This window comes from Corvus kubaryi, unplaced genomic scaffold (genome assembly GCF_017639235.1).
Source record: "Corvus kubaryi isolate FWS band 111438036 unplaced genomic scaffold, C.kubaryi_AGA036_p1.0 76, whole genome shotgun sequence".
NCBI lineage: Eukaryota > Metazoa > Chordata > Aves > Passeriformes > Corvidae > Corvus > Corvus kubaryi.
In genome coordinates this window covers 8,282,254-8,308,909 of record NW_024582063.1, presented here as the reverse complement: position 1 = coordinate 8,308,909, position 26,656 = coordinate 8,282,254, and the positions used below count along the sequence as shown (strand labels likewise).

At 39.8% G+C, this 26,656-nt stretch overlaps 1 protein-coding gene across 2 annotated transcripts in view; it reads right to left on the bottom strand.

The window, feature by feature from the left end:
* PTPN14 (protein tyrosine phosphatase non-receptor type 14) overlaps window positions 1-26,656 on the bottom strand; it is a 111,930-nt gene that overhangs the window by 25,297 nt on the left and 59,977 nt on the right. For both annotated transcript variants that reach the window (XM_042051749.1, XM_042051750.1), the window contains exons 4-11: window positions 16,135-16,232; window positions 13,947-14,014; window positions 10,950-11,020; window positions 9,231-9,318; window positions 6,752-6,840; window positions 5,058-5,145; window positions 4,314-4,396; window positions 1,981-2,038 (exon numbers count right to left, since the gene is read on the bottom strand). In XM_042051749.1, coding sequence (XP_041907683.1) covers window positions 1,981-2,038; window positions 4,314-4,396; window positions 5,058-5,145; window positions 6,752-6,840; window positions 9,231-9,318; window positions 10,950-11,020; window positions 13,947-14,014; window positions 16,135-16,232 — 643 coding nt within the window. The remainder of the gene's footprint in view (window positions 1-1,980; window positions 2,039-4,313; window positions 4,397-5,057; window positions 5,146-6,751; window positions 6,841-9,230; window positions 9,319-10,949; window positions 11,021-13,946; window positions 14,015-16,134; window positions 16,233-26,656) is intronic.

The following is a 26,656-nucleotide window of genomic DNA, read 5'->3' as shown; positions in this document are numbered from 1 at the left end:
TTTGGAATTTTTCTTTTTAAGGCCCATCTGCCTCTTTTGACAAAAGAGAACCCTGAGGTCTGCAGAACAACAGTATCCAAATTAACAAGCGCTTGGATTTTTTTAGAAGTCAGGTAATTAAACATACCATTATATTAAGATCTCCTACACTGAGGGGGCTTTTCTGGAAAACCAACATTGCTGGGTGGTCTGACAGGAGAAAGAGACAGCAGAAACCATGCCAAAACCATATAAAGGGTCTTGATCTGAAAGTAAAGAACATGATCCCTAGTGAAGTGGCAGAGCCTCACCCCAAAGATTCCACTTCACTTCCCATTCCTGCCAACTGATTTATTACTAAACAAGACAAATGAATAGATAGGTGTATGGAGGTATGTGCAGTGCAGACAACAGTCAGGAGGGCTGCTTTTTTTTTCCTTCCAAAGAGAACTGTTCCAACAAGTTCACAGAACAATTATGAAAAAGGCAGCTGAAAGTTCACCGTGAGCAGCCAGCAGCCCAGTGCACTTTTCAATTGATGACCCTGCATTCTTCCTCTTGATCTGCCTGAGACTTTGGGGTTTTAAAACTCGTTGCATGCTTATGTTCAAAACAAAGTGGCAGCAGGATTTGTTTTTTTCTTTTGAAAGAGCAGATCTCCATTTTTCATATATAATATAGAAAAGACTTTTTCCCCTCGTGATATAACAGAGGCCCTAGCATCAAAATGCAAAGTGCAGTTCATTTCTTCACCTTCAGTTTTTCATAGTCATTTCCAGGGATCAAACTCATAGATACCAAAAATACTGTAAATATGCCTCTCAGAAAATGTGATACACAGCCTGCGTACCGCATCCTGACACCTCAGAAACAAGCTACGAATGGAAAGACAAAGAAATCTGGAGGCAGCTAAAGCAGCTTTCCTGCCAGTGGCTGGGAAACACAGAGTGCAACTTTTAGATCTAATGGACTGTAAACACATACACAGGAAAATAATCTCTGTCAGAATCTGCAGAGACAAAGCTGTCCTAATATCACTACCTGCTTAAGCTTAATTTTGGAACACTTTCACAAGCTGTAATGATGCTGTGGGGAAATGTCAAGAAAACACTTGCCCACATCAGCATTCTGCCATGCAGCAATCGGGTTATGGACTTTTCATTCTGGAAAGGTCTACAAAGTAGGTATTAACCTATATCACACATGAAAACTGGCAACCTGCATAGAGATAATATTGCCCTCTGTCTAAGGAACCAGCAGTGCTACTGTTACAGAAATTAAGAATCTGTTAAATAAGATTAAAAAATACTGACATGCTAGATGTTAAAATTTAATCCAAAAAGAGTTTCTTTAGAACTGAAGGGAGGAAAAAAGACCTCACACATTGTTGGGGTTTTTTTTGGAAATATTTCAGGAAAAAATTACCCAGTTTTGTCAGATTTATAGTGTTTCTGGAGATTAGTTAAATGGAAATAAATACAATTTAGGAAGAACTCTGAATCACAATCCTGACTGATTCTAACAGTTTAACTTAAATTAACAGTAACTTCACACATAAAATAGGATCCTAACCCAAGAAACTGGTAAATTGTAAGCAGTCTTTAAACAAAAACATGAGGATTGAAGAAATGTGAAACATAACATTATGTAATGACTAGGTTTTGATGCATACAGCACAAGACACTTCAAATTCTTTCTAGAGGATTATTTTCTCTACATATTGAAATAACCTCAATCCAGCAGAAAAGATGCCCAGTTTCTCCACGGCAAATAAAAATATAATGCCTTGAAGACTGTAATTTTTACTACTCAGTGGCGATATTATCCAGTTAAACTAATCAATCCGGGCAGTAACACCCTTGAAACTCATTCCAATGATATTGCCTTCAAGAAATGAGTTAATGGGCTTATTTGAAATTTAGAAAGTGGTTCATCTTACACAACGCCTCATCCCATTAGAAATGGTATAGATATTCTTAAAGACCTCACTGTGGCACGTACCAAAGATGACCTACTCCAGGTTGGCCGTCGTCGGATAGGGGGAGGAGAATTTGATTGTCTGTGGAGGAAAAAGAGAAATGACAGAAACTACGATATCTCAATTCTGAGTCAAGAATGAATGGGAAAAAGAAGACATGAAGAATCTGTTTGTATTACTCATTACTGAGATCTTCGGATATATGAATAAATGAAATTAACTCAGGTTCTCCTTTAAATCCTTTAAATAAGTATTCCCATTCCAAACTATACATGCCTTTTGTTCATTATCCTATTTGGCTTACTTGGAAACACAAGAAAGAAAAATTCTGGTTTAAAATGAATTAAGTCTCATAAGTAAAAAAACTGAACATGGCACACAGGTACAGTCTCAGGTGACGTAATGTGAACATTAAAAGAAGGACAATTTTATGAAATTGACAGCAATCACTCCAAAGCAATGCACACAGATCAGGAAGAAAAGGAAAAAACCAACTGGTTAGACAATACTAGGAGAGCCACATACCATGTTAGAGCAGCCAGGTGCGGTGGAAGGAATAAGGAATGTAGGAGGAAAAAAAAATACGAGGAAGGGAAAGAAACAAGTTGAAGGAGGTAGAAATATAGTGCTTACGTGAAGAGAGGAAAGGTGGAATTTGTCCTCTTACAGTTTCTGATCTGGTGAATGATGTTATGTGCGATTAGAGGAAAGGCACGCAGGAAAACAAACAACTATCATTTTAACACAGAGGGCAAGAAAATTATTTGGCTAGAAAATACGCACTGGCATATGCTGTCATCAGTATCTGTGGCTCTAGCACACAAGATTATACCACATGAGACTGTGGTAAGGGGAGCAGTTCTAATGACAAAAATATATTTAAACTTGTTATTTCACTCTTTGACTTCATGACATTCCCTACCTTTATTAGCCCAAATATTTGCAAGTTGCCTATGAAACTGCTTTATACACCCCATTCATGGGACCTACATACTTATGGTTCAGTGTTTAGGAAGAAACATGATCAAAAGCTATTGCTTCTGCAGTCTGGATTATGATTGGTAACAGAAAGTCCTCTCTGTTGACCCCATCACACAGCTTCAAAGGGGGAAATATCCCAAGGTGAGACACTATGGTATTTTGTTTTCTTTCTTGACTGTCACAGGGGAAACAGCGAGGAGCTCCCTTTGAATTCAATCCCTCTGGAACCATTACAACTGAATTTAGCATTGGACATTTGAAATCCATTATATGGTGCTAAGAAATGTCTTTTCTCTGCTCACCTCCCAAGAACTCTAAGTGCCATGTAAAATCTAATCAACACCTCTTTTGTGTAAGTGAAGAGATCACTCAAAGCATTTCACCTCACTGGACTCTCCTATGCTCTAACTCACCATATGTTAATACAACGTGTGCACACGTGAAAGACCTTCCAATCTTCCCCTCATCATTTTGGCTTTATTTTCCAACAGATGGCATTACCTAGCTGAACAGATGGGATGTCCAGCTCTAACTAGAGTTGTTGATAGAGATGAGACTTCTTCATGGTAAGTTTTGCAAGAATTTAATGTTCTCTGCTATACACACCCAGCACACCATGAAAATTTCTCAAAACTCTAACCTTTTGAAAGCCAAATTTATCTCAATCTGAAAATGTGTGCTAGTGTAAATGAAGTATCTCAGCTAACCAACAGACTTTTGAATTAAAGCTAAAGTCGAATGAATTCCTCCTTCAGTTAGAAGGAATCCACCTGTGTGAGAGGACTAGCTCAAGGCCAGTTTCTAAGAAAGTGCTCAAACCAGACCCTAAAGGAGACTTCAGGTTTAGATTTACAATCTCTGCTGCATTGTGGCAGTACAGCTATGCAGATTAACACACCCAGGTGTCCTCCCTTGTTCAGCACACGTAAGAGGCAGACAAATTATGCTGCCCAAACTAGAAGATGACAACCTGCACTTTACAGTGCCCTTAGCTGCTGGATGGGCAGTGCATTTGCTATGACAGCTCACACTTTGACATGATAATGTCACCCTTCACTTCAGTTTGTACTGACACTCTGGGCTATCAACAGCAGACACCAAGGCCTTTGATTCAAGACTCTCTGTAGGATTTGGCTGCTTGCAGACCACCAAAGCTTACAAGGCTCAGAATGAAATTTCATTCTCAACTGTCTGTTCTTGCTGTTGGTTAAAACAAAACAGAAAAAAAAGGGAAAGGGGAAAAGAATAACTGACAAACGTGACTAGGAAAAAAAACCAAAAAAACCCCCAAATTTAAATGAAACCAGACATGCCAAAACTCAGAGCAATTCCAAAGCAAGGTGCCAGAAAACAACTGTGAAGCAAGAGTACTCACTCTGTGCAGATTTTGTTCTGTTTGTAAAACTTGTGTCTTGATGCAAACAGACGTGAAATATATTTGGCATTTTCAAGATCATCCTTTAAAAATGAGAAAAAAAAAAAAAGAAAATAAATTATTTAATTTGTTATTCTTACCAAGAAGTGACAAAGAAGTTTTTTTAAAAATCCAGCTGCAGGAATGCTTGGTAAGGTCCATCATGTACTGAATCTGGCTCCCAAGAACACATCTAGTGGTCTCAAGAGCATTCAAGGCATAGGATTACTGAAACCCAGTGGTGTGCATTTACACACTGTCATTTCACTGCTAAGGCACAGTAGAGGGGGACAGCAACAAAAAAAATGGCTCAAGCTTGCTGGTCCAGTTTCTATACTGGTCTTGGTTCAGAGAGATGTGGAGTGATTTTAAACAGCACACAACAGCACCACAGCCTTCTAAGTTCCAGTATATGCACACACGGTAGCTCATGCCCTATTTCTACTTATGCTGCTGTATTTATGCCATCAAAAAGCACTTCAGTTTTTTGCAGACTTCCCAGCATAGCATAATTCAGGATGCTTGGAAGAAAATACAGAAATCAGTACCTAAATGAAGTTAATTTCACTTTCTGCATAAAGTACAGCATGAACTGTGAGGGGGGTGGTGTTATGCAAGTGAGCCTCTTTGAGAAAAGTGGAATTTTAAAGGTTTATTTTTACATAAGTAGCTTTCTTGATGACACTGATCAGATCTTTTTCTTACTGTGTGAAAGAGTACATTCTCTTCTTTGTTGATCAACTCTAGAACAATTGAAGACTTGTTATGAGCGATATTCCCAATGTCATTCCACCTGCAGAGTGAAAAAAATGCATTAGAGTTTGCCAACACATACATTCGAACATTTCACAAACACAGTAAGAATCCCTTAGTCAACATCAGTCTCATTTTATGGGAAAGCATTTCAGTAGCTTTTTGGTGAAGAACTATGGTCAGGAAGTCATGTTCTGATTAAAAGGGAAAGGATATTCATTTCTTTACCCAAAGCAGGAGAGTTAAAAGCGTTCTTTAAAAACGCAAAGTTGATGACTCACAATAGAGGACACACTGAAAACACATCAATGATAAACATTTTACTGAACTGTGGCATTTTGGAACTGATTGATTCTAGCCATATGCAACAGAATTATTTTAAGTGCCATTCCTCCCCAAATGCTGTTTCCACCTTTCATTCAGTGCCAACTCTTCCTAAAGAAGGTTAACTTGACAACAGGGTTATGTAGGCTGTGCATACCATGTTAATACTCTGGCTTTATGTTTGCAATTTTTTTTTTTCCCCCAAGTAATTGTCAGGTTGCCCAAGATCTGAGTTATAATCTTCTTACAAATAGCTGACAGACATTTGCGTACATTGCATGCAATCCAAGGGGATGGAAAGGACTTGTTTGTTCTGTTTGCAGCATGCATTCCTCTTCATGTCATGGCAGGATGCGTGCAGTGCATATTTCCAAATAGTAAGAATCCCAGCATCAACTCTCATTTCTACATGTAAAGAAACTTCTTCTTGTTGTCACTGGGCCCAATTAAAGGATTATCTCGTTTCTTCTCAAAATTACACATGCAAAACATCAGCTATGTGGAAAAGGGAGCACTAACATTTTTTAAGCTGACTAATGAAAGCCCTTTTAAGGCAATGCCCCCCCCAAAAATTCCAGCTTCAGTCTGATATAAGCCTTAGCTACTGACTGAAAACCAACCAATGCACCTTGAAAAACACAACTTTTGGGCTGCACAAAATTCCTGCTCTAATCACAGGGACTAGTAAAAATCCACTTCAAGTAAACAGCAACAGTAATAAAAATACCCACTAGAAGAGTAGAAAAGAAGAGTGAAACTGTCCTCCCTGGAATCATGGAGATTTCTAGCAACATTTTCATGCAGAAAAAACCCACAAAAGAAAGTTAATGGATAAGTCATTATTATTAACCAAAATAAACAGTGGAAGAAACAATAGAGTGACACAGCCATGATTTTCAAAATCATGGAATGAGAAAGTTCAACTTTTTTTTAGTGGGGCACCTAAATACGGCAACCAGATTTTCAGAAGTGTTGAGCTCTCAGGCTGCCAACCATGAGGTTTACCAGATTTGTACTCAGCAGCATCAAAGAAGAAGACATAAAGACAAGAAAAGAAAAGAGATCAAAGCCCTGTAAACTAGAACAAGATATATGACAGGCTACTACAACTTTCTTGCCATCCAACCCATTCACAGACATCAGAAATTATTCTTTATCTAATCTCTTTGGGCCAAGAGACCAATCCTGAGAACAGCAAGGTTACTACTCCTTAGTTAAGAGGATTGGCACTATTACAGTCACACATGTAAGTGAGGAAAAAGTCCCACACATAGAGCTCTGGAAAGAAACTCACTTTAAATACAAAACACCATCATTTTTACCTATAAATCACAGTCGTCCTTCCAATTCTGTTTTTTATGAAGATGCCCATGAAGAAAATACCAAGGTGTATGTCATTGCCATGGTTATCCTGCAGAGAAAGGATAATAAATTTAAATTAATAAAGAAACTGGCCAATATGTGTATAGGAATGCAGGCTGAAGTACCAAAGAGAAGCCCTTCAGTGTGGATGCAGGACTAACCTATATTATACTGCTTGACTGGACTCCGATTTTCATTACTTCAGAGCAGTTAGCATTTAAGGGGATTCATTGTGCTGATTAGTGAGAATAGAAGAAGGCTAAACGAGCTCAAAGTTCTCCTCTCTCAAACACCACGCAGACCACAAACTGGCATTCATTGTGTAAGACCCCACACATCCCCTCTCTTTGTGATTACAGCTATCTAGAGCCCATAAGAATACCAAAAGCAATAGTTCTCTTTCACAGTCATGGTATTTCTCCAGACATCTGTTAAAACATGTAGAGATTTCAGAACACCACACCTGGAGATGGAATCCCTCTCAAAAGCTCTACCCTTCACACTTCCTCCTTTAAGTACTCTGTGTAGAAGTTCACAGCATGTCACCTCAAAAAGTACTTCCATCTCTATGCAGATACATCCTCCATTGATTTTCAATTGTTGGGTTAAATATTCAACTGCACATACCACATAAAAACAATGCAAAAACAGTGGACTCTAAGAAGTTCTACTGTTTTTGCACCTACCCATGTCTCCTTGTAGGCTCCTGTTTGAAAACCACATGCTACTGATCCATTTTGAAATCAGTTTTCTTAAGAGAAACCCTTTCCTTTTTTTTGGCTACAAAAGCTTAATACTGTTGACAAAGAGGTTTTTCTACATTTATCAACAAGCAAGAACAGTTCCCCCTCAGCTGCATATATAGTAATTGATTCACACTTTAAAGTGGCAAATAGAAGTCACGCTAACACCATGAGTGTGGTTAGAAAGAACGGCAGTTAATGCACTATGCCTGCACAAGAAACTATCAGGTGCCCCTGCATTTTAATAGACCAGATCAGAGCTGTTCTCCTGGCCTTGCCGTGCTTGATCCTCAGAAGGCAACGATGGAGTATCTGCACCTGTTTAAGTACTGAGTGCCAGGTCTTTTGCAAACAAACCATGGATGGCAATTCATCCACAAGCCAGCAGAGAATCAGCAGTTTAGTCTGATGAGAGGACAACACACTCTTCTGCCTTGTGCCAGGGGGAGTTTTACAAAGCAAAAAGATTGGGAATGTGTGGGGGAAAATGTATGTATTTTTATACATACAAATACATATATCTACATGTGTGCATGTATACATACAAATATCTGTATGGAAAGAAAGACACATACTTCTAATAACACTTTCTACCAGGACAAAAAGAGAAATCTTTCCTTTTTCCCTTTGAATGCAGTTCTGGTTGTCTCCAAGGCCAGCATGCTGCTCTTTGATGCAAGGCTGACACGTTCCTGCCATTTTGCAGAGCACCCAGTCCACTGTTCATACTGACCTTACTGACACATGCAGTAGTATCTAAGGACACTTCCAACACAGAAATCTTTTGCGGTAGTATTCAGCATTATTCCAAATTAATTTGAGGAAAGCTTTCATTTCCTTCATTGGCAATAAACATTCCAGAATTTTGTTTGGTGGGTTGAAAGTTTTTTGCCATTCAGCTCCTCCCCTCCAGGCCAATTCTGAGATTGGCACCAAAGGATCAATTTTGACTTCAGCAGGAAGCTTGTTTTGTTTGATGTGTGGCTGTGCTTGTTTTTAAATTCCAAGTTATCTTTAACTAGCAGTAAAACCACTCATAATCCCTACTCAGGGTGGCTGGGTAGGTTAGTAAAGGGAAATGGGTCATCCATTGGGAACAGCAGTTTTCGGTTTCTCAGCACAACTTTATCATGGCAGCATGTGCTCCATAAGGCCACACATCCAGACAATCCATGGCAGAATGGGACTTCCACTGAAGGGAAAGTGACTGCAAATGCAAAATAAGCCCTGAAATTCCCCCTTATTAAAAATGTGGGGAGGACCTGTGTGCACATATAAGAAAATAAGGAAAAGTGAAGTTAGTGCTTGGTAAGTAGCAACTTAGACATGAAAAGGTCTCCTTTTCCTATCCTGTTGAAGATGACCAGAGCTGAGATTCACTTGCCCTGGTCACTCTCCCATAGACAGCACATGAAAGAAAAGCAAGGAGCATCTCTGATTCCCAAGAGAGCAGGCCCTAGCACAGAGCAACCTCTTCTGTGAGGAAGATTTTCATGGAAGAGAAGTAGCACTACAGGCCTATGAAACCCTCATGCTGCAATGTCCATTCAAGCTACTAGCAGTCATTTCACCCTCTGGAGCAGTTAAACAAGTCCTGTCTCTTTTGGACAAACACAACTTGCACGCAGTCCAAAGTCTGCTGCAGAGTTCTGCATCATTTGATTCAGAGGTTCCTTTATAATATACACTAACATACCTTCACAGGGAAAATTTCCTGCCCAAATCCATCCAGACGTTCCACTTCATTGATGTACATTAGCTCAGCCTCTGCTGCTGTAATGCCACTGCAATTAGATTAACAAAAGGCAGCAAATAGTTCAATATTACACACACAAATACTAGCAAAAAAAATGGGAGTTTCACAAACCACTTGAGAAGACACTTTGGAGACGCTGCCTAGAAATGCACAACATAAAACTAACTTTCAACATTAGGATCATAATCAGCAAGGGGGCAAATTTTACTAAATGTCACTAAGGTAAGGTACAAAGATCAGTTCAAATTACAGGAAGAACAAACTGAACTGATCACATTACTCAGCTTCTTCAGCACACATCAAATCTTCTCTAGGCTTTATGAAACCATCAGGTTGTGGACAGTTTTGGATGGACAACTTGAACCATAGGGGTGCTAATCTGCCTGAATATTATACAGGGCCACTGGAGTTTCTTAAAAAAACTTAAAAGTTTTCAAGTTGGCTGTTCAAAAATACAGGCACTAAACCCAAAAGCTGAACAGATTCTCTTTCATAAAAGAGAACAAACCAGCTGAAAACTTTTACACACGTGTCTACACACGCTCCTGTCACAGCTCAGGAATTCAAACAGATTTCAATTCTCAAAAGTAGGTCAGAATAGATTGCAGGTTGCTCCAAAAGAAGGCCACTAACAATTTTTCTCTTCTTTGCTCCTCCTTACCACAGCTTACAAACAGAAATATAAGAACCAGATAAATATCTGGGAGATGGGAGGTGGAATACGATCTACCTGCTGAAGTGAGGGGAAGTATTTGCCCTTTGTGCTGCAGAAATAGCACTATAGAGCACAGCAGGTGGGAAATCTTTCCTTTCAAGTCTGTGAGTTAACCAAGATCACACAAGCAGCCCATGGCAGGGAGAGAACAGAACCAGGCCTGTTCATGGCCGGCTTGGAAGCTATTCCTTTGGCTGCATCAAAGGCCCAGGCTTGCATTGAAACTCAAAACTGAGAATGGCCTTAGACTCAGAGACTGATATTTGTCCTTTCACAACCACTTTCTCTCATGTAATGGGGAATGCAGCATCCTTCACATAATATTCCTATTGCATATGACATGTGGGCACTGCCATTTTTCCCATAACAGCACTCTAGAGGTTTGAACACTTCCACCACTGAAGCACCGGACAACATGAAAGAAGCCTGCTCACAAAGAAGGTTTTTTTACTGAGGCACTAATGCACACACTCCTAGCTCATTAACTAGTAACACTATACTGTGTCTTCTCCATGAGACTTAAAACCCAATTCCTGTTATTTGCATTTCCATTACACTGAGAGCATTTGTATCCCACTCCTCTTGAAAGAGGCCCTTGGATCGCCACCAATCAAGTCACAGTGTCTTTTGCCATCAGGAATTAAATGAAATCAAAAAGAGAAAGGAGTCTACTGCATAGCACAAGTAGTGTTACACATGCTCATTAAACCTAAGGGTGTAAATGCTCGTTTATTTAGGATTAAGCTCCTCAGCCAGTTTGTGTTTACAAGAGGCAGATAATCTTTTGTGATAGACTAATTAAAAATCCAGTGACACAAAACATAATAGTAACACGAAGATAAGCTAGTTAAACACTGCCAGGAATGCAGGGGGAGGCAGGGAAGTACTAGAACAATGACAAAAAATTTTAAAAAACAGTACAAACTTTATCATGTCAAGCTCACCTGTGAGTTCGGTGCTCCTGAGCAACCTTTTGAGTCAGCTCCTCCAGGACAGCTTCGTCCTGGGTCCAATCCTGTAAGAACAGGAAGCAGCATCAAAAACTAGTCAACCAAAGAGAGAGAGAGAATAAAATGGCAGGCAGAAATTATGAGAACAGATGTTTCAAGACTTTACTGTTCACACTCTTCTAGGTAGTTACCAAGAGAGAACCCATCACTGACCACATTGAAAATTCAGAGCATGGGATGCTGAAAATGTGCAAGAACATAAAACTCTGATTTTTTTTTTTAAACATTTTTTGGGAGGGTAAAGCAATTCTGTTAAAAATAGGGGTAAGGTCCTTATTATTCCAAAATAGAGAACAGAGTACAGGGCACAGATAAAGGACTTTTTCCTGGATAGGTACTGAACAAATCTCTAAAAACTTGGAAATCTACAAATTAATATATACCTTTTAAAAACAGTCCAAAATAATACAGAGACCATGGAAAATGAATTCATTAATATCTTTTGCTCTGCAGCATACAGGTTCCTCCTTCCTCACGTTAAAGGGATTGAAAGTTTTGCTACCTCTGCAAATAGGCATTAAAACCTACTTTATGCTTGCAACACATTCCTGAGCAGAAATTTTTGTACTCTGCAAATTTAATAAGGTGCAGTAGAAACAATTCTGAAATAATTGGGAGCAAGTTAATAAAGGAAGTCTGCTCATAAATTCAAGGCCAAAAAAAGGAAGCTGAAAAACTTTCTTGCAAAACCTCAAAGTTCTTACTTCTATTTAAGAAAGCCTTAAGGCTGCATGTAATGTACTTAAATACACTGCTTCTTGCTCAATGGGGCCCTCCCCTCTGATATTTGCTTCTGCCACAAAAAAATGTGAAAGTGGTAGTGTGCTAATGAAAAATGGCATGGTACATGCCTATGCACAGCCACACACCTGTGGGGTGTACTGTGTACATAACTTTGTTCTTTTCACTGCTGAAGAAATGCCATTTGACACACATTGTAGCCTCACAAGATCAAACAGCACAAACGCAGCTGCCCCTCCCTCATCCAAAAGCTCGCTTCACTAATGAATTTATAGCAACTTTCTCAGTGGAGGCTTTTTCTATGCCCCAAATTCACTCAAATCTTTCAGCTTGCTTAGGGACTGGTTTGTATCTGCAGCATTTAGCCACTGTTACTGAATTTGTAGTGAAGTATTTACTATTATGTTATCCATCCTCCCCAGAAGAACAGAGAGAAGTAGTTAAAGAAATGTCTAGAGAAACAGTTGATTTAAGAGTAGGCTTCTGAAGGTGTAGGAAGCAGACACCCTGCTGATCTTCTTAAATTTAGCAATAGTAGCATGGATGAAAGGCAAGATACCACAAGGGGATGGTAAACATGCAAAACAGAAGAGAGCTGACCACACCACCATGCAGGCAGCTGACACAAAAACAGAGTTTCGAAGAGATGGGCCCACAAAGTAAATTGCTGAACCGCAGAGAAATTAACCACCTGGAAGCTCATCTAGAGACCTAAAACCTCCCCTAATTTTTTTTCTGAACAAAAAATAGTACCAGTGTATCCCTGGCAGTGTTCAAGGCCAGGTTGGATGGAGCACTGAGCAACCTGGTCTAGTGGAAAGTGTCCCTCCCCATGGCAGGGGTGTTGAAACTAGATGATCCTTAAGGTCCCTTCCCACCCAAACCACTCCAATTCATTCTTTTTGTATTGAAAGAACTTTGCAGAAGTTCATTTACGAAGTGACACCCTGACAACAACACTTTTCTCCGTATACATTTTCAGCCATCTTCTTTCCCATTTAGGCTATCATACATGACTTCATAAGCCATCAACCACACACAAGATCATCAATTACTTATCAATAGATAAGATGGCTTACCAAAGAAATTCTGCTCCACTAGAGAGGATAACAGAAGTTTATTAGTGAAAGGTTAATACTGAAGCCACATTCTACACATATATTCCATGCAAAGCATATTCAGATCTCTGTACATTCCCTTCTTCCTTCCCATTTTTTTCAGGTCGTTTTGAACTGCCTAGTGGCTCAAAATTGCAGTCAAGACACAATACAGATGTCACCTTTTTGGATTTAAGAACAAACTGTCCACTGCAACTCCTGCAAAAGAGCATGGGTAAGTGGGATGAAATGCTTCTCAAGCCTTCAAATTACAGTGAGATGAATCATTCTCCCTCTACTACTCCACTAATTGCAGAGGGAAACCAGATGCCTTAACTTCCAGGCAGCTACACCCTGCTTCCAAATATTTTTTCCAGTTAGAAATAATTCCATGATCTTTTATATTTATGAAGCTTACACTAAATATTCATGCTGATGGACTTGTTCATCTAAGACAAAGCCAGCCTTAGCTTCAACAGTCATTTGTTTTGGTTTTCTTCTTCTCTTATTCATCCTCCCAGAGAAGCTCAATGTCCCAGACTGCAAATGCTCGGCATTTGTCACCAAATTTCCAACATCATTAGCGATCTAAATTCCTTTCCTAGTTTCCAAATGTAAACCAAATTTATAGCACAGTCCCTGGAGAACGTTTGGAGAAGACTTGATTCAGGCTTCACTTCAGTGCAACAGTCAGCTGATGTAAATTCACATTCTCTTCAGAAATGGCTGCATGGCTTGTCCCGTGACACAACATTTACTACAGCAGCAGCCCTTGTATCCCCTTGATATGCCATGTTGCTAACATCACAGTGGTGCTAATATATACCTTTTAAAATAGATGCAAATTCTTTTTTGATTCAAAGACGTAAGTTTCTTTTGTTGACACCTATTCCTAGTGGAGGCTCAACAGGAACTGAAAATGGGCTGACATTCCATAGCATAGAATCACTCAGCTGCAATCAAGTTTTGGGGAGCAAATTTTGCTTCCACTAGTCCAGCGCTGGTGTTTTTACTCTGTTATCAACAAAGCCATCTCTGAGTCATGGAGAAATTATTCACAAAAGACCACAAAAGAGAGGGATAAGGAACTCACCATAGGAAACAAGACATATTCTCGGAGGAAGTCATGAGATTCAAACTGATTATAGTCTCCAAAATCCGCTGGAAAAGAACAACACAATTACTCACTTTGGCACTATCCACACATGTTAAGACCACACTCAACCTTTGCACAGATGCTTAATTTCAAGTGGGCGAGTTCTCTTGAAGCCACAGCCTAGCACAAAGATTTTTGCTTGTACTTCAGCTTTTAGCATGGAGGTCTGAAAATAATAGTGTTATTACCAGAGATCAAGTAACAGCCAACAAATAATTTTTCTTTTGATCTCCAATATAATGATCATTTGCAGTGCTTAACCATCAGAAGAGCAAGAGTTTGTTTTTCTGTAGCCTTCTTGAACTCATACCTCCATTAAAAAAATGCTGGGATTGCTCAGTCTCTTTAAAAATCATGCACACTTTTGCTTCTCCAACATTTCCAACTCTGACCAGGCAAAAATAAAGAAAATTTAAGCTACCTCTGCTACAACTCTACACAGTTGAACAAAAGATTAATTTTACAGGCTATAAAGGTTAAAATCCAGTAGTCAATTTTATTTAAAATTGTCAACAACCAACATGAGGGAAGGTTTATCCTTCTGCAGCCAATGGAACAGCATAAGGCACTGTGTTGGTTTAACAGACTGGCCCACAGCTTTCTACTCACTTTTCTGCTTCTTCTACATCTCTCCAAAAGATACTCATCTCCGTGCTCACATTCACTCATATGTCAGGCTGAGGATTCTTGTCTAAATATCCTTGAGACCATGGAGTTTTGGAAATGCTTCCTAAAGGCTAAACTACATTTAAAACCCCCAAACAATGCCTATATTTATCTATCTGTTAAATACACAACAGCTTATATCAAAAGAGTATCTTGCCAGGAGGTTTTTATTTTATATTAATTGAACAGGATCAAACGCCATCTACAAGATTCTCGTATTACAGGAGCTGGAAATCCCCACCATAAATCATTTTATCTTAACATTCTTCCAAAGCTTCTAGACGATTTCGCATATTGCAGGATGCCAAAAATGCGGTTTCATTTTGTTTCTACCTCAGAGTTATGTTTTAGCATAAATAGAAGGAAATCAAAATGGGCATGAAACAGAGTCTACAAGTTTAAAAGAAATAAGTATTTCAAATACCTTTGGTCGCATCGCATGCAAAGGACAAAGGAAGTCATACAACCTCAGGAATAGTAGGATTGACTCACTCTCAAAATTAGGAAAAAGCTCCAAAAACACAATGAAATATATTCAGTATCTATTCAGACCTAACTTATACACTGGAAAATCTTCATTTACCTAAATTAAAAGATTAATTATGGAATCTTATACATATATTTTCCTTTATTAGGCAAACATTTCAAGATTTGACAAGACATTTTCCCTTCAATTTTTAATGAAGATATAAGATACAAAACCAGCATTTCTACTGCTCTAAAAAAAGACCACATTAGCATTTCTCTCCATTGAACCTTTAATTGTCAACAATCAGATCCTCATGTTTGCTATTTATGTATACACTTCCCCCGTTCCACTCATCAGAGAGCATGCAGAGAACACTATTGCTGAAACTCTGCCTCAAGTTCTCAGTCAGTTGTGGATAGACTGAAACGTACATTATCCAAATACAGGGCTTCTTCCCCTGCACATATACATTATGTGATCCGACTTTTATTGATGTCCTTAGGAGTCTCAGAATAAAAATCATGTTGTAAGAAGTAGTTTATTATTAACTTATAACTCACATAACAATTACGGTCATGTGTTCTTTCATACTTCATATAGCACTATACAGCAAAATGAGATTTTAATTAAAGGCAAAATTAAAGCTGCTGCCATGCTCTTTGATGTAATTTGCATTTCAAACCAGAGAACGTGAAGCAAATCATTACTGCAAAGTACTCCGTGGTCAGGGCTGGAAGAACTGGAGTTTTGCTGAGATTCACTTGCATGAATTTTAGAAATAGGAAAGTTGAGCACTGTGGTGTGGTCCCTCGTTCCCTGCCTGAGGCTGTGAGCGTTTCATCCACGGCAGTCCACCCATGCACTTTGGAATCAATTGGAAACCCAGCTGCTGTGAGCAGGAGTCATACAAGGCCTCAGTGCTCAGTCACGATAGAGGACAAACCGAAAGAGCCATTGCTGGACAAAGGCCATGGGATCATGTCACCCTACCTTGCACTGCCAGACCAGCCAGTCGAATTCCCTGCTCGAATGAGGATATTAACCGCCCATCAAGAACATCCTTTTTCACCTGTAGGTAATACTGATATCTACAAACAAAAAAAAAGAAGGCACAAATTATAATATCTATAAGCTGGCACATTTCCCACAGGAAAAAACAAAGATTGCGGAAAAGAAGGAAAAAAATCACCCCAAGCAGGAGGCCAGGCTGTTGAACAGCAGGCCTGTACCCAGCTTCAGAAGCTCCACATTACCACAACAAATTCATATGATCCCTACCTGTGCAGTGCTTCCAGATGGATGACAGGGAAAATGAAAAGTTCTAGTTTGTGTTCCCTAGACCACATAGAAGAGGGACATCTGCTAAGATTACCTCTTTTATGAGTTTTATAGAGGTTAGTGCAGACCATGTAATCCCCAATGCAAAAAGGGGCTGTTCATATTGCTTCCACTGTTTTTGCTCCAGTGACACCATTTTGACTGAAGAAATGGAATTTTAGCAATACACTTTGGTCTGCTGATTTAACTTAAACTATGGCCCATATAAAAGGTTTATTTATTAACTGGCATTTTTCATATGTACGGATGACTAAGACACACAAACCAAGCAAACACAGCTTCTAACATGGTCCATGTGTGCACTCAGCCTCCAGGTGCACCTGGGTGACCCAAATTAGGAACCTCAAAACTCAAGAAATGCACTTTTTCGGGTTGTGAGCAGACACACCAGCCTGGCTGCAGCTGAGACAGGTTCAGAGGTTACTGCACCCTTGAGCTGCATATGCCTGCTAGCCCCCTGAAACAGAGGGCATCCACTTAAAATGGCACAGATTTAAGAAAGAATTGCTTGAGATAAACTGGGATAGAAAGAAGTGGTACACAAGCATGCCAGCCAGTCCCAGAGACTGCAAGCTCTGCAAGGCAGACAGCGAACAGCAGTCAAAGTCTGTGGGCAGTAAACTCCTAACTGGGCTCAGCTACAACCAGCACGCCACATCTGACCTTACCTCTGAACCTCTTGGCAAAGAAACTGTTCTGGCCTTGTTCTAGAGTGTGTCACCTTCCCAGTCCCAGCAGAAAGGAGAACCACTGCAACATCAACCGTGGAACAGGGACCGCGGTGCCTTAACTAAGCTTGCAAATGTTACTGTTTGTGTTGAGAAGTAAGAAAAATATAATCGCATTTAAAATGCTCAGATTTGGCTTCCACACAGCCTAATGAAGATTAAAACTTGAGGGGATTTTGAAATTTGATTGAGAGAGGCAGGCTAAAAAGCATACGGCTCCCCAGCTTGAGCCCTGTGCCTCAGCCCCAGGTTTTACAATTGCTCGGTCCAAGAGACAAATCAGCTTCTTTCTACTCCTTTGCAGTGACCAAATCCCAACTCCAAAGACATGCATGCTTTCATAGAAGCTTGACATAAGCTGCTTATCAACGATGCAGGTGAGCAAGTGTTTGATTCATTTGGTCTTCAAGACTTGTAATCCCAAAAGCAGCTATTTGGGTCCATGCTACACATACACACAAGTTACATATTCTAGTCTAACAAGGAGAGTAAAATCCACATGTGCCAGAAAAATAAAGCTATTGTTAAAACAAACACAGAGTTAAGAGGCTACATGAAACTCAAACCAATGTAAAATTCTTAGAGTGACATCCTAGCTGCACAGAAGTCAAGAATGTGACCAGCTGTAGGGGAGCCATAATTTGAACCAGTGTCCACACAACTGCAGACAAATCACAGAAAGAATTACTCAGGTAAGCATCACCAAAATACAGCGCCAATGCAGCTACCTTAGTATCAAATATTATGACCTAGACTTTCAAAAGAAACATTGCTGGGGGGTTTGAGTTGCCATGTGACTTGCCATCGGAATATGGTGCAAGCAAGGAAGGAAACATTTTTTTTTGTCTGCCTTGGACAATGTGGAATTCTCAAGAGCTGTCTCCACCATTTCCCCCCAACACTGTCTTTGACCAGTAGCCTCCAAAATTAGAAAAAAAAAAAATAGGTCAGACCCTAGACAGATGTTAGAAAAGTTAGGGCAAACAAGGAGCACACACGTGCACACACACACACAGTTACACACTCACACACTGTTACACTCAGACATACACACACACTCACAAACACACAGTTACACACTCATAAACACACAGTTACACACTCACAAGGACAGCAGACAGCACCCATAATCTGAGAAAAATGCCCATTTACAGGTGCTTCACTTGATCGTCAGGAAGAGGTCACATTTAAAAATCTTAATAGGAATATTCTACAGCATTATGGAATCACAGAATGGGTTGGGTTGGAAGGGATATTAAAGATCATCCAGTGAGTTTAGGATTTATTATATATTGTAGATTGACATGCAGTAAGAGTTTAAGGGATGTATATAATTGGTGCTCTGACATTAACTAGTGTATCTGTCAGGGAAAAAGTCTCACGGAGAAAGTTGTCACTTTTCACAGGCAAACACACTGAAATGCAACCACGCACTGTGGCTCTGGCACCTGTTTCAGTGGAAGTGCCAAGATAATCTGAAGAAGACCGAGGCAGAAACCTGTGGTTGGTATGTGCTTCCTCTTTACCCCTGTACTGACCGTGACAAGTGACACCCACCTGAAGAGTCCCCTGACATCTCTGTTCATGGTGTCCAAACAAAGCATGAACTGGGACATCTTTCCCCAGGCATGGACTGGGGTGGCTAATTCCAGTGTCAAGGCAGAGAAGGAGCAGGATACCCTGGAGGAAGCTCCACTAGAAGGCTCTAATAACTCCACCAGCCACAGATTCATGGCTCAGCCATGCTGCAAAACTGTGGTCAGGCTCCCTGCCCAGCCAACGGAGAGGAGCAACTGGCCCACATTCTGTCAGGGATTTGAGGCTCCTCCATCCGAAATTAAATTAAATGCTGTTATTATACCACTATGCTAACTGAGACTGCTCTTTGTTCACTTGGATTGCAAAAGTAGATCTATAATTTGAGGGAAATCAAACATTTTAAAAATGTTTCAGCTATAGATTCACTGAGGAAAGCTGTTCCAGGACAGCAGATAAAAACATGCGTTTCATAAGCCTTCTATTAGGTGTTTTAGTTGGGAAAGCATATGGAAAGTGAACAAAAGAGAAGTTTGCAATCTGCACCCCCAAAAATAAAAGACAAAAAATTCAAAATTAAGATTTATGAAGCTTTAATCACAAAGTCATTCTGGGATACTGGAGGAGAGCAGGGCAGAAAAGACACCACCATAGCCAAGTCAGCCTGGAGCTGAAATCTCTCACCTTCATTGCTCAGTTTGGGTTAAACATTATTAGCAGAGCCATTGTATATTCAATATAATAAAGGCTACTGCAGTTTGCCAGCCTGTAGCTAATTCCAAGGGGAATGGGAGTGGACAACAAGTCTGAACAAAGCCATCATTAAAAGGATATAATTTCCCACAACTCTATTTAGCCAACACACAAAACATTAAAAGTATATTTGCATGTATTGCATCAAAAAGCACATTTTTATAGAGCAAAGAAGCTGCAACTGGATGACTATGAGACAACATCTCAACTCCAGAATAAACATCTGTATTTTGGCAATCCATACTATGAAAGGAAAAAAAACCCACCAAAACCCAATGGTACTTGCAAGCAGGAGATAAGGGTACTGTTTTAAAATTTAATTGCAACACGCAGATTCAGACTCTGCTACAGCAGCATAAATGCAGGGAAACTCCATTTGCTCAAACAATTCTGCATGGGCCTCCCCCAAGACCAGGGTTCACATTTGTTCTGCTGTCACTTCAAGAAAGAACGTGGGTGTTTGTACAGTGTCACTGAATTCACTGCACCCTTCCATCACCACTGTTATCTGATGTAAAACCCCTGGTGCTATTTGATACATGCAGAAAATCACTCAATTTCACTGGTTTCCATTCTCCTCAACAACCAACGTTTCAGGTATCACAAGCCACACAGAACCTGGCCTGACCAACACCAGAAGCGAGATCTTTGCAGAGAAAGTAAAGGATGGTTTACGAAAGTAAGAATACACATTACGTTTGCAGGGTAATTGCACTGCATCTTCAGGATTTTCTTACTAGTGACTTCCACAAAGAACCGCAAGGCAAATACTTCCTTACCTGAATAATTACTCAGTATTATCAGATCTACTAGCCTTAGTAATCAAGCAACATCAAACTGTGCTAGGAAATGCACAGGAAGAGAACAAAAAAATTCTTTTTGTCCCAGGGATTTACAATCTAAATGTATATTTTATACAAAAAGGTGACATGATCGAGCTAATAATGTTTAATACTGTTTGAATTGTGACCTGTCTGGATTTTTGTTATTTTTTCCTGGTTTTACTAGCCTTCTCTGTAAATCAGGAAGGGTTTGTAATATACACATTATCTCCAATGCAGCAGGAAACATTCAAAAAGCTTTTCTTTTTATTTTTAATCAGTTTGTTTTATTTGGAAATTTCAAGCCAATATAAATACATCACAGTTTCAATACCAATAAATATTTACCTTTAGTGTATCTGAAAACAAACAAAGCACTACAAAACATATATTAGTTACCCAATAGGTACAACTACTTTTCAATCGTTTCTAATGATGCAATTACTGGCATGACTAACTTTTTTATAACTCATTAGGTACCATTTTGGCATCAAGCCTATCTGTTGAATAACTGCATAACTATGTAATTTAACTTCTTGTCTGGAGGAAAAGAGAACTGCTTTACCATCTCATATCTCCAAAAGAAGAAACCTTTAAGACTCAAAGGAGAAACAGATTGGTCCACAAGTGGTTTAGCTCAAGAACTTCAGCTCTTTTCCAACTTAAAAAAAAAAATTGCAATTAGAATACAATATGATTTTCTAAAATTAGGAACACAATAAAAGTCTCATTGAGTCACAACAACAGTCCGAGTCAGCTTGTTTGAGATTATCTTAGTATGGTAATATATTTCTGAGGAGAGACGCTGCAATGTACACTTATGCAATAATGTGCCCACAGGGGAAGCAGTTTCTCCAGAACAGAGGCCTTTTATGATTTACTAAAATTATTTTAAGCACTAACTTTGATATTGATGTGTCTATTGTTCACCTCATACCTTAAAACCTGCCATGATTTTGGCTTTGATACTATTTAGCAACAGGATTCCATGGATACCTATATGCTACATTTGAAATAGAAACCCATTTTTTTATTTTGAGGACCGATTTTCTAAGCCTTTGAGGTAGATGAGTCAATGACTCGGCAATTCAGTGGGCAACCAAAGAAACTCACTGATAATGACCAAAAAGTGATTTCTATTTATTTATTACATATTTGAGACAATCATATTACTACTTAACTCTTGCTGGTAGCTTTTCTGAGAAAAACATGCTTTAATGTATTAACAATGATTAGCCTAATTTTATAGAATATCTGAGGTTGGTGAAGCTACTCATGTAAACTTGGGCAGGAATCCAAGGCAGATTTGGGAGATCTAGGTTTTGTTCCCAAGTTTCAATCCCGAGTACTACTTACTGGATGCTGCTTATTTCATGTGGGTCACTCAATATACTCAATATACAGTAACAAAGCTGACTTGCAAACTTGGACTGGATTTTATATGCTAAGAAAGGCAGACAGGCAGACAAGACTGGTCTTTTCAAATGCAACAACAGTATATTGGCAAACATGGTGTTATGATTTCTGAGCCTGGGCATGCTGAAACACATTTTGGAGGCAAGGATTCAATCAGCACATCTTAATCTAAAGGCACTTAAAAAAAGAGAGATATATAGATTCATGATGTCATAGTCAGTAACACAGAGCTAATGCCTCGTCTTTGCCACTTTAAAAACTTAGATGGGGTTGATAAACAGAACATTTCTAGTTCACTCCTTTGGAATTTCATCAACTTCTCTCCTAGCAAAAGTCTGATGTTTCACAGTTCTAGACAACAGCCATTTATCTCGGATTTGTGTTCGAATATAAAAAGCAATGGCAGTGTTTCCACTAATAGAAGGGTAATATTTTTGGAAGGGTATTATTGAGAATGAGTCTACCACACCCTGTCACAGACCTTCAGGAAGATCAGCAGACTTGCCAGAAAAAGAGTGAAGGAGACGAAAGAGCCTTTGTCACACATACAGGAGGAAATTCCTTCAGAAGCTCAAACTGTCAATGCCAATAGTAAAAACACAGTCATAACGTCTTCCAGGGTAAGAGCTCTTTGATCATAACAACCTTAGAGGGTAGGTCAAGGTTAGCTTCAGGTAACTGAGAAATGACGCTGTTCAAAAGCAGCATCCAACTGCCTACATCCTGGTTTCCTCCAGCAGCTGGATGGAAAACATGACTGACACTGAAAATGAAATAAATACATGGAAAGATTTGTGTCATTCCCCTTCCTAATGAGACAGAACAATGCTGGGACAGCATCATACTCACACATTTGACTGAAAAAAAAGGAGAACAGATCAAAACACAGTTCCTATCACGTACTTCCAGATCACTCAATCTCTGTCTTTAAAAGCAACAGATTATAGTCAGAGGGGAAAAGAGGAGATTTGGTACAACAGACTAACTTCACAAGGGTCACTTTCCATTCATTTTGATATGCAGATTGTGAGGTAGGGACAAGCTACAGAGCCTGGATGCCTGGCTTGCTTGGTGAGCTGTAATGAGGCACGTAATGAAAGGCCAGCTGCCATAGCTGACCAGTGAGGCTCCTACCAAAGACCAATGCCTTCCAAAGGTTATGGGCCAGCTCTACAGTCAGCTCCTGGCTAAGGATACTAGAACAGGAAATTTTGCACAGCTAAAGACAGCCTGATAAGAATTGTGCACTGCTTAGTTGTTGTTTACCATCTCCATTTCAACAGTTGACTACTGAAAGGTTGTTCGTTTGCACACATTCCCCAAAAGACAATTAAAATTCCAGATCTCCACCCCCTCCAGTTCTCTACACAGCTGGCACACAATTTCAAAAGTAAATGCGAAGTATTTTAAGAGCAATAAGGTGTTTATTCTGGCATGAATCAGTCAACAACACCAAATTTCTGCAGAAAAATTGAGCACTTAAAGAAAAGTATATTTGTATTACAAATGGATATTGACTGTTTAGGAGGATAACACAGGCTCTATAACCTCTCCCATAGAAGCAGTATATGCTTCCAGTGTAGCCTGGTACCAAAGTGCTGTGGCTCTTTGGTGCCGAGAGTTAAAGAGACGGCCAGTGAAGCCCTCAGCAGTGACAGGAGACAACAGTGTCACACTGAACATTCTCACTGGCAGCAAAAGAGGGAGCTTGCATTGGAAAGAAGTGCTCTGCCAGTGGTTTTTTTTTCCTGCCACTTCTGATGGGCCACAAGCACAGACATGCACCCAGGCTTTGTTGCAGCCCGCAGACGTGACACAAGCCTTCCAAAACATGCCCTCCTTCCATGAGAGGCTTAGCCACCAGATGCAGCTTCTCAGTATCTACCAATTTCTCTACATTTAAACAGAAACCCCCCCCAACCGCAACAGGTCCGTCCTCTGTACTTGTACTTTTTTGTTCAGAGTGTATTATGCATTTTGCATACTCCAAGTTCAAATAAACCCACAAGCACAAAGTGAACCTTTAAATAAAAAGGCCAGTAATGGCATGCTTTAGCAAGAAAGGAAGGCATGCCACAACCTGATCTTGATTTTCTGCTCTTGAACTATTGAATTAATTATAACAAATTACAGGGAGCCCCACTACAATTTATAAGCACAATAAACTCCCTTACAACCACCTATAATTTTATCAGAGTTAATCCAAATACCTGAAGAATTATACAGCACAAAACTCCAACATGCCTTTTAGAGTAAAAAAAAAAACAGGGGAAGCCATTCGCCTCTTGTCTTCTGAGCATTTTCACTTAGAAAAGGCTACATTTGGTCTCTGCAAGTTGTGCACCAGAAAACCCCATTGACACCACCATAGAATTTATCTTTATAAAGGCTAGAGTGGGATTGGAAAAGTAAAGCAAAACAAAATCACCTAATGCAAACAAATCTGTATTTTAGCATTTTTAACTGAAAATAAACCCCATTCAATGCAAGCATAAATATTATACAAACACTAGAATAAAAAATTTGGGAGCAAAGAGTTTGTTATCCACGCATCTTATCACTCTCTACAACTTCCTGAGAGGTGGTTGTAGTCAGGTGGGGGTTGGTCTCTTTCTCCAGGCAGCAACTGACAGAACGAGAGGACACAGTCTTAAGGTGCTCCAAGGGAAATTTAGGCTGGAGTCAGGAAAAAGTTTTTCATGGGAAGAGTGGTAAAGTACTGGAATTGTCTGCTCAGGGAGGTGGTGGAATCACCATCCCTGGATGTGTTTAAAAAAAGATTGGATGTGGCACTTGGTGCCATGGTTTAGTGTTAGGTCGTGGGTTGGACTCGATGATCTTAGAAGTCTCTTCCAACCTGGTGATTCTGTGATTCTGTCTTTGAAAAAAGCCATGTATCCATTTGGTTTTGGTTTTAAACACATGCTGAAAGTGTTATTGTTCAACATGACAGTCCTACTGACTTCAGCTAGGCTTGAAAACATGCTCAGCTATGTGCTCATATCTCCTGAACTGAGCAGAATGCTTACATTTGGCTACAGAGATCCAAAGGTAACAGCTCAGGAGACTATTTTTTCTTTTTAGCTTCACTTTCATTTTTGATCGCAAAAGGAAAGAAAAAAAGGTAGAACTGGGTCAGGTAGGTGAATTGCAGCAATGCCACATACTGCTTTTCACAACATGGTTGGGGTTTTTTTGAGTGCAAACCCACAATGTCTCCCACAGCTGCTGCCTCCACCTTCACCTTCAGCCAAACATGGTCTTCCCCATTCCCATAGAGGGCTCCAGGGCTCCTCCTCCTTGCCCTGAGCTGCGTGTCCCAGAGGCAGCTACTGCTCTGATAATAAATAATTATTTATTTCTTAAATAATTCATATTTAATGGATAATAAACCAATTCTCCTAGCCAGCACCTGTCCTTTGGTGCTTGACACAAAACATGGGCTCCAACTAAGAACAGGAGCTCCAGCCACATACAGGCCCCACCTCCATACAGGTGCTCACTAAGGTGCCATGGCATGCAGCCTGTGTGTCATTTCCCACTTGGTTAGTCACATCCTCAGAACAGCAGGTCCCACACACACAGAGCAACTCATGCCCCAAGATCTTCAAACAGCATAAACCAAAAAAACCCCTGAAATGGCAGCTGTGAAGATTCATCCTCACAAAGATGCAATAATCAAAAGATAAGCTATGTATGCTGAAGACTGCTTAACCTCCTGGGGGAGAGGAGCACAAAAACCCCTGTTGGTCTTTCCTGATTTGGAACTAGATTTTGGCAAAAATGAGATTAGACCCCGAAAAGTTAAAAATATCTTGTATTTACTTCCTTTATTCATATGTGTTGACTCAGTTCAAAATATGCTGCTCCCTGCCCTGAAAAACAAGGCAGCTAACCTTCAAGCTGTATCTACTGTGGGAAAAGGTGGTTTAAGCTACATATGGAAGCAATATGAGTCAATGGTTTGAAAATTCTCCTGGTAGCCAGCCAGGTTAATGGCCAAGCAGGTTAGAATATCATGCTAAAAAAATGTGGTGAGTTAACCAGAACAAATGTATACTCCAGCTCATACTATGCAGTACTAAAAATAAATAGATAACCTTTTTTTTTTTTTTTTTTTTAATGGGGCTTGAGTACAGGCGTAACTATTCTCTGGACCCAAAACAAACACGAAGAGTTCTCATGGCCCCATTCTCTTCTCCTCATTGTGTCAGTCGAAACAATAAAATATAATGTATATCCCCCATAAGTCCCGTTTCATTTTTCAATATATATTTTAAATAGTCTCCTTCCATACAGCTCTAAACTCTGGAATGACTCAAGTCCACCATGTTTTTCTGGTTAAATGTACTGCTGTGCACTGATGCAAAAGCTGAACTGAGTGAGCACATATACCAGTGAACAACCGGCATGCATATGTAAGCATCCAGAAGCACATCACAAAATAATTGCTTTGTGGGTGCAGAGCAGCATGCAAGTGTATTCAGGTGTTACTTTATTTAAAGAGCAAGTGAACACATTCAAACTTACAGAAGAATGTGTGCTTAGCCTGAACTTAACAAAACAAAGCAAAGCTCCGGTGAGCCTGCAGTGAAACCTTGTTCATGAATTTATAGAGCTCATTCCCAAAACCCTATCAGTGAAACCTTTAAGTAGTATCCCAGCCTCACATAATCAATGTCTGAGAAAGCTCTATGGATTTAGTGGAATTTTACCTGGTGGGGAGTTAAAATCCAGTCCATTGGCTACTGCCTTTTACAGTAATCTGTCCTGGCAAGAAGAAAACACGGCTTGAAATTTGACACAATGAAGTTGCTGCCTATCTATAGGTCGTCGGTACAACACCTTATATTCCTGTGAAAAGGTTGTTGGAACATCTACATTAGCAGCACTGCCAGCTGAAAAGGAAAACTCAGGTTG